We start from the raw sequence: 9106 nt of genomic DNA, 5'->3' as shown, positions 1-9106 counted from the left end.
ATATTAGATGACTGGTATTCTGCACCCAAAAAACAAACCTTAGCAGTATTTAACATGCTGACATCTACCACGTTTCCCCGAAAATAAGACCTAGCCGGACAATCATCTCCAATGCATCTTTTGGAGCAAAAGTTAATATAAGACCCGGTCTTATTTTACTATAATAAACTTTTATTTTACTATAAAAACCATTTTAAAAACGCTACTGATAGATAAATTGTGCAGAATTTAGCTATTTCCTGTTAGGTATGAGACTGGATTCCCAATGACTTGAACCAAAAATGAAACAAATGGAAAAACTGACATTTAATACCAGCATATATTTACTTTAGTGAGTCTGTTCAAGCACAGCTTTGAGGTTTAATAATATCTCAATCTTCACAACGTCCCTGCAAGGTAAGTCGGTGATATGATTGTTTTCAATTGTACAAGAGAAATGGCTCTACAGAAGCGAAGCAACTTGTCTTGTCACACAGTAAAGACGGCAGTCGGGGACAGGGCTTTGGTCTCCTGATGACCGTCCCAGCATCATATGTGTGCAAAATGTGGCTTGGTTGCCGCGGAAAACTACAAAAACTGGATGCAAAGATAAAATGCAAACTTGTTTGCTTAAGTCCAGTTTCTCTGAAATCAGGAAAATCCACTGCGCTTAGGAATAAGAGTGATTAAGTGACTATTGATGGAAACATTTGAATACATCAAGGTTTTCGGTTGGGTTTGTAGGTTCGGACAAAATCTCCCTCTTTTCCTTTTATATTTTCCTCATTCTCTTCTTGCAGCGCTGGTTGAAAACAGGGGAGGACCCCATGAGGCTATCAGTGGAGTGGGAACCGTAGCTGCTGTCTGAGTCATCAGGGCTCTGGGGGATCCCCGCTTCACTCATGCCCGACATGGGCTCCTCAAACACATCACTGCCCAGCACCCCGTGCCCAGAGACATTGCCTTCTTCGCTCTCCTGAGGCTCCATTTTCACGTGGGCCAGATTCCAAAGAGGGGAAGCATTTACCTCTGTACCTAGAAATGGAAGAAGATATAACTAGTGGTAAGCCAAGGCTGGCACCAAGTAAATGAACATACCATCCAGGGCAGAGTGACAGCCTTTGAGCTCAGTTTATACTGACTCTCTCCTTGGCTGGAAAATATGGTTTAATTCTTTGCTTCAAAAAGTTACCAACTCTGAATATATCTTCCTTTCCACTTCCTCTACCCTCCTTTACCCTGCTTCACCCACCTACATTTTTCTAAACCAGGGAAGTAAAACTATGCATGTGGAACGATTTCCTGTCTCATGGCCCAGAGGCGGGCACCACCATGGACTCTTGTTAAGTTTGCCTGGCCTTCCTTCTTTTTATGGGGCTGTCTTGTTTTCCTGCCTTTTGTTTGGGACCCTAGTCTTCTCTCACATTATGAAAAGTTAATGGTCACTACCAAATGCTGGCAGTTCCCATACTGCTGAAAAGCAACATGGCCCCTAAGTCTGCAACAAGGCCCTCCTGTCTCTGTGTTCTAGCAATATTGTTCTGTGGTTATTACTTCTTTCATGGTGAAAGGCTCTCTGCCCAACACTTGAAAAACTGTGGCCTCTTTAGGCCACACTGGAGGATTTACTATTTGCATCATTTGTGCATTGATGAAATGACAACTGATAAAGAACCAAGTGTCTAGACTAATTTACAATCTAACTGACTTAAGGATCCAGTCATCCTGTTCCTAAGGTTATCAGAGTCCATCTGGAAGAAGTGGCCAGCTGCCTCCACTATTTCAATCCCTTTCTGCTCCAATTTGTTACTCTAGCAAAGAAGTCCAACTACTCAAATGTCCTTGAGCAATTAACACTCCTCCATCTATCCGGAAGTTCTTATTAATCAACTGAGTACAAGTACCAGGAAGAACCAACACATAAACTAAGGAATGAAGGGGACACCTGCCCACCCAGCTGGGTCAGCTGAATTAACTGGTAATCAGCAGGACAACACAATTCTAACCAGGAATTATTTTAGAGTGCCTGTAAAGCTATAGTAGTCCTCTAATCACAAAGAGAAGAATGTTGGTATTTCTAAGTGAAGCTATATTTGTTTTTAGACTTTTCACTCTCCTGCCCACTCCCACTTCTGTTCTTCCATCTCCAGAGTATGATTCCACAATGCAAAAAGTACCGACATTGGTGGATCACCCAGCATCAAAGTAAGTTGTTTCTCTTACTTGAAGCCTGCGGTGAGGCCTCGACCTCCAGGTTAGATGGGAAGCGCTCACTCTGAGCCCCGAGGACTCCCATGGGCAGCGCCTGGTCTCCAGGAGCAAGGTCAGCCTCCAGTTCCTCGCTGACAGGGAAGGTGATGTCGCTCACAGGTTCCTCCTTGATCTTTACAGGTTTAGTGTCCTCTGTGGCCTTCTCAGGATTGACAATTCTTTCATACTCTTCAGAGAGTTGCTTACTAATCTGTTGGCAAGCAGGAGACAATTTTCCAAGGAAATGTTAAAAGCAAGTTGGATAGTCTGTGACATCCCATGGTAAAGCCAACAGAATATGAATATGAATAAAGCATTCACTGCCAATGAAGGAATTTGCTTAAGGTGTTGAGTTTGCATTTCTAAATGACAGACATGTAAAGAAAATTTGTTTGCAGAGTGCGTGTGTCATTAAGTGTTATATAAAGGTGAAAAGTAGACTGTTAAAGATAAATCAGAACTGGGACCAAAGATCACATTTTTGGCTATAAAAATTAATAGCTGACATATGTACCCTAGGTGGATAATGAATGGTGTAGGACATTTGGATCACTTAGCAAATACTTTTTTGTTGGGTGTTAAAAATTCCTCATGATATTTTGATTTGGGGAAACCAAAACAGTGAACAAATGAGTTGCATAAGGCCACAAGTGTTGAAGAGAGAGATTTCTGGTTCTAACCAAAAAATGGTGTCTCTTCCTCTCTCTTCCATTGTTGGGCAGTATCACCTCACTCGGTTTTGTTTTTCATAGCACTTAGTGCCATCTGAAATTGTTTTGATTACTTATTTGTTTTTGTTTCCCTCCAATATGAATGCAAGCTCAAGGAACTTGTATTGTTAGCTGCTTTATCCCACAGTGCCTGACTCACAACAGGCACTCAATACATGTTTGTTGAGGAAAAGCTTGCTAACCACATTCTGACTCCATATATCTGCCTTTATAATTTCTTCCAGAGGAAGTATTATCAACAGTTCACTGACTAAAGGAGACCCCTGGGTCTGGCCAGGCCAGAGATGAGGCCAGTGAATCTCAGCTAAGGGCATGAAGAAAGTAGGTTACGTCCACTCTGTTCTAAGACCCTGTGCTCTGCATTCTACCTCAAGTGTTGTGGATCCTGCGGAACACCCCTAGATGACACATCGTTACCCACTTCTCCACAGGGGCCCCTCACCTGCAGCATGTAACTGTGATAGTCCTTGATGCGGTGCTGCCAGAACTTCTGGAGGGAGAGCACACTGCCGATGCCCACTTCGTGGAATACCTGCTCCATAACGTCAGGGAAAGGAGTCTGCCCCAGGCGGGCCTCCCGGTCCACAGCAAAGCGCAGCAGCTTGGTGAACTTCAGGCAATACTCATGTGCCACATCAGTTAGGGTCTCCAGGACACTTTCGTTGGCACACTCAAAGCCTGCATGGGCCAGGATTGTGGCCACTGCCTGGTAGAGGAGCTGCCGGCAGGAGTGCCAGCTGAGTTCAGTCACAGGTTCCCCTTTCCCACTGAAAGTGGAGACATGGGAGTGGTGTTATTAGTGCTCTTGCAAAGGGCTGTCCCGTCCTGTCTTCCTAGGAGCTTTACAATTCCCATCACACCACTGGCCCAGCTTTCCAGGGCAATTCTATGCAGGTTACATAGCCCACTTTCATCTTTGCTGCCGTCAGGGCTTGTTTAAGCAACCCAGTCATAGCTCTGAGCTGCTCTGTAATAAATGCCTACAATAAATGGTATAAAAGGAAGTTTCCTTCTTGTACCACCTGCTCAATTTTGATCACTTTTAGGATCTGATTAACTTTAACAGTATAGCTCAGACACACTACTCAATGGTGCTCTAGTTGTTTTACCAGAACATAGTTTCCTCACATGCTGGGCAATATATGGCCTTTCAGAAAATCAGTCCCAATTAGGAGATGCTTATATAACAACAGCAGACCATTTGTAAAACTGGGAAAGCGACTCAATTTTATAAAAGCAATTTATAGCTTACAAAGCATTTTTACCCTGTCCTATGCTGTGAAAAGGGAAGGGTCCATATTATTATTCCTCTTTGGCAGGTGAGGAAATTGACTTAGAGAGGGCTGACTTACTGAAAGTTGATTATCATTAATAAGTGGCGGAGCTTCTGACTCCAGCCCCCATCTCTTCATAGTACACCATTTTGCACCTAATCATTATTGTAGAAATTTTCACCTTTCAAAGAAAAAAATTTCAAAAAGCTGTCTCATCTCCTCAAAATACCTTTTAATAAGCCTCTAATAATTTACCAGTTTCCTGAAATTTCCTATCCATCTTCTGCCTCTGACAAAGGAAGTAAATGAATAGATAAAAATAGATAAAATAGGGGACAGAAAATTACTCTTCGCTGGTCCGTACCTGGCATCGTCACCATGTGCTGCGCAGTGCTTGAGGAGCTATCCGCCCACTTTACTATTATCTACTCAGTAGCAACTACTGCAATTCACATCACAGTTGGAAAATAAGAAAACCAACTGCCAAATAACTTTTCATTGACTATTCCCATCATCATTTCCCATGGACGGTCTCTCTGGGCCAAAAGCTATAGGCCTTAAAATTACCTAATAAATAGAGGGCTAAATCAGTATTGCTTTACTTGAGTAATACATAGACTTACATATTTTCAAAGGAAAATAATTCTTTTGGCATCCCCAGAGGTATTGCAAGTTATTTGTTACACAGTTTCTTAAATATGTATAAAACAAACTGGGTATAAACTTTTGATGTTTATAGCTCTTAACAATTAGAAATTTGACAGAAAACTACAAAATTCTAAATAATACCATCAATTTAATATGGTGGATATTATTTTGTTTCAACTAAATTGCCCTCAAAATGTAAATACGGTACTGACTGCTACAGAGCAAGAGTTTTTAAGTTGGGCATTATCTATAAGAACATGTGCCATGCATGTAATGACAGTTATCCCTCTCCCATTCACTATTCCAGTGATTTCACTGTGACATCATCTGGCCCAAATGCAATTTTTACATATTAAGGCTATTTCTGCTCTTTTCTCGTTAGTTTGGGGCTATTAAGATAGTAGTAACTATTATCATCAATGGGCAGATACAGTAAGTGATATACAATATTACTGATGCAGTATTTTTGCCAAAAAAATTTAACCTGAATCTAATCTTGAAGAAATATCAGCAAATCCAGTAAGTGGGATAAGTCTACAAGACAAATGACCTGAACTCTTAAAAAATAATAGTACCATGTTTTTTAAAAGGAAGCTATTCTGGCTCCAAGACACTAAAAAGTCATAAAACCAAATGCAATGCATGTATCTTTGTTAGGTCCTCAACTGGGTAAAATCTATCTACAAATGATACATTGGGGACAACTGGAGAAATCTGAATATGGATTTATTGTATAATATTTAAAACTAGTGTTCATTTACTTTGGTGTGATAATGATATTGGGATTATGTAGGAAAATTTCCTTATTAAGATAAGGTGAAGAATTTAGAGATGAAATATTGTGATGTCTGTACCTTTAAAATATCTGGCAAAAAAGTGTTTATATATATTGGCATATTTGTGTGTATATGGGACAAAGTAAATGTGGCAGCATGTTAACAATCGGTGAATCCAGGATAAGGCTGCTTGGGTTTTTATTGTACTATTACTTAAACTTTTCCGTAGGTCTGACAAATTTCAAAATGAAAAGAAAAGTAATTATTTGGTACCAAATGCAAACTTATACACTTAAATCTAGTAAAAGCAGTAGGTTATAAGTCAGTCATTCAGAGGATCTGAAGCATGGCTTTTCAAACTTAAATACACACATGAATCTCCTGGAGATTTGTTAAAATGAAGATTCTGATTCAGTAGGTCTGGGTGGGGCCTGAGACTGCATGGCTAACAAGCTCCCAGGTAATACTGATGCTGCCAGTCTAGGTGATGATTTTGAGTAGCAAGGATAAAGAACATTTTTGTATTATTATTTCTTAAACTGTGTTATCAAAATGAAAATACACAATTAAGAAATTCTTGTGGAGTTCTAATAATACCAGAATAACGTCATGAATCTCAATTTGAGGACACTGAGCTAAATCCGTAATATACATTTTAAATGAAAGAGAAAGACTAGATTCTGAGAACTATGAGGCCATCATCTGTTTCACATACTAGTGTAGTACCTTTCTCTCAGTAAAGTGCTTGGTACATAGTAGGCACTCAATAAATATTTGTTGCATCAGAAAATAAAAAAATACAGACTGGATTTCAAAGATCAGGCTGTAGGTCTTAGACATTCCATTAATTAGCTGAGCAACTTTAGTCAATTACTCTTATTCTCAGTTTCCTCAAGGTAATCTTATTACATGCTTAACAGGATTGTTGGGAAGATTTTTTTGAGGCAAGTAGGATATAGCAAAGCCTTGACTTACCGATAAAAGTCACTCTCTGGGTCACTGTGGCGAATCTGGAATGGTACATTGGGATTCTTACAATCTAAAGGCAGGAGGTCATCAGGAAGAGGAGGTGACCCAGGACAAGAGGGTAGAGGTTCGCTCTCTTCAGTCTTTATACCTTCCGTCTGTTGCTGATTCTGGGCCTGAGCTGTAGCAATGAGGTTGCGCAGACGTCGGGTGTGCTGGATCAGCTGAATGGTATGGATGGTGAGGCTGCATGGTTCTGAGGGGATGTCCAACATAGTGGGGGGCTTGGGCTTATTGGCTGAGGGTTGATGCAGGGGTGGGTCATGGACTTCCACCAGACGGAACTCCCGTGGCAGCAAATCAAAGGAACTTCTGTTGGTCTGGCTTGATGAGATTGGTATCTCTCCCCAATATCTCAACATTGTGGAATAAGAAAGGAAGAGCTTTCAAGTTAAATATAGGTGATAGCCTAAAAGTAGCGTTTTTAAATCTGACAACGGTAGATTATAGGCTTCTGAAGTGAAAAATAGGAGCTCTAGCCTGTTGTTTACATAAAAAGTACGCTGTTCAAGACCACTTAGAAAAATGTGTTAGCAACACTATAGGACCAAAGATGTTCTCCCTGAAAAAATTAAGAGAAATACAACTGTTAGATGACAGTCATCAAATCTCACACAATGACAATTCCTACTGGACTGAACCACAAGGTGGAATTTGTGTCATTAGTAGACTAATGGCTACAATAGTATCTGGGATTCTAGTGTCCTTATTTTCCATCTTATCCCACTAACTCAATCCTAGAATTATCATTCCCAATTCTGAACAATTTGCAAAGTCAGATACTTAAATGAGACCTGGAATAGTTCTCAGAATATCTTGACACACGTTCTGCATCAGTAGGACAAAAGGGAGTAGTTAAAATGAGGAAGAGGTGATTGTTATTCTGTGAGTCGGGTATGGGAACCTTTTACCTGGTTCTGGTGGAAAATGTATTGACCAGTAATCTAAATGGTTTTAATGTGTCCAACTTCCAATATACGTATAGGAAGAATCTGAGAGATTTCTGCCGACTCCTACCTGGTATCCCTTCCTGTAGTCTCTCCTTGTATCTAATCTATTCTCCAGTGCTGCCAGACTTAATCTTTTAAAAACTCAGATTAATGGTTTCCCATTACCTATTGGAAAAAGCCAGTCAGGATTCTTTGGCCTACCATTCAACGAAATTCATATCTGGCTTCAACCCACCTTTCCAGATTCATTGCCCATATGTCTCTTCAAATTCAACAAACATTAACCAAATGCCAGGCATTATGGGAGGAGACAAAGACCAATGCAAGATCCCTGACCTGAGATGAAGGAGAAAAACATAAAAAAAAAAAAACATTTCAATATGAAAATGTGTGGTAAGTGCTGCTCTAGAGGCATAGGCACGGTGCAGTGGAAGCACAGAGGGGCTTCCTGCAGGAGTTCTAACAATATCATACTACTTAGTTCTAACAGTATCATAGTACTGTTTCTTGACAATGCCATGCATTTGCACGGTTGACCCTTTAAGCTGTCAGAGATGTCTGCCAGAAATTCCCTGCCACCCATCATATCCCTGGTAGATTTTTACTCTCTCATTCTTAAGTACAGCTTAAGTCACCACCCTCCATAACCTCCCCAGGACATTTCCCTCCATTATATTCTCATAGCACTTTGCATGTCTCCATCACAACATTTATCCTTGGACTTAAACTAGTACTTATTTCAAATGATTGATTTTATTTTCCCATTTATCATTAAAACTATGATCTTAGTACAGTGTCTGGCTCACAGAAATATCTGGAATTTACTGAGTGCTTAGTATGTGCCAGGCTTTGCCTTAATTGTTTAATTCAATTTACCCAGCGAAGTAGGTAGTATTATTATCCCATCTTTCATATGTGGAAGAGGCCCACTGTCTTAAATGGCCAAGGGGGGAAATAAAGATAGGCTCCAGAGTCAGCAATCTTAACCACTACACTATGCTGCCTCAACAATTGATTTCTGAAAGAATAAAAGAATGAACGAATAAATAAATGAAGGGACAAAAAAAAAAATCGCCCTCTTCCCTAACTTCACCGAAAGAAGCACGAAGAACAGGGACCAAGCCCAAGGAATACCCCGGTCCCTCGGGAGCTCCTCGGCAAGCGCAGGCGCCAATCACACGGTTCTGGAGTCGCCTAATGCCCGGTGTAGCTGGGAGACGAGGAGGTCTGGACCTGGACCGCGATCGAGGTAAGAAGACTCCACTATTCCCTGCCGCGTCGCGGGAGCGGGGTTAGGCGGCAGCCCGACTCCGAGAGGCCTGAGGCGAGGATCACTTCTGGCCCGGAAGGCTGGTTTGTTGATTAGTGGTCCATGGCTGCCGGAAGCGCTTCTTCCAATCAGGCTATGCCATAGGAAGTCATTACAGCCCGATGTGTAACCTCTAAACATGTCCCCGTTCTGGCAGCACCCC

General features: G+C 41.1%; 1 protein-coding gene across 4 annotated transcripts; it reads right to left on the bottom strand.

Annotated features, from left to right (window-relative positions):
• Positions 1-303: 303 nt before the first annotated feature.
• Positions 304-9008, bottom strand: SUPT7L (SPT7 like, STAGA complex subunit gamma). 4 transcript variants are annotated; one of them, XM_033124775.1, is made up of 6 exons: positions 8728-9008; positions 7870-7970; positions 6634-7246; positions 3403-3727; positions 2203-2440; positions 304-1014 (listed from the first exon to the last, which is right to left on the bottom strand). In XM_033124775.1, exons 3-6 carry the CDS (start codon positions 7044-7046, stop codon positions 752-754), a joined length of 1239 nt encoding a protein of 412 aa, XP_032980666.1. In that variant the 5' UTR covers positions 7047-7246; positions 7870-7970; positions 8728-9008; the 3' UTR covers positions 304-751. The 4 variants fall into 4 exon arrangements, with proteins under 4 accessions (XP_032980666.1, XP_032980665.1, XP_032980668.1 ...); XM_033124774.1 differs by having other exon boundaries at positions 8769-9008; XM_033124777.1 differs by lacking the exon at positions 7870-7970.
• Positions 9009-9106: the final 98 nt, after the last annotated feature.

The sequence above is a fragment of the Rhinolophus ferrumequinum genome, chromosome 13 (genome assembly GCF_004115265.2).
Source record: "Rhinolophus ferrumequinum isolate MPI-CBG mRhiFer1 chromosome 13, mRhiFer1_v1.p, whole genome shotgun sequence".
Taxonomy (NCBI): Eukaryota; Metazoa; Chordata; class Mammalia; order Chiroptera; family Rhinolophidae; genus Rhinolophus; species Rhinolophus ferrumequinum.
The sequence above is the reverse complement of the archived record's forward strand: the minus strand, read 5'-3'. Positions and strand labels throughout refer to the sequence as shown.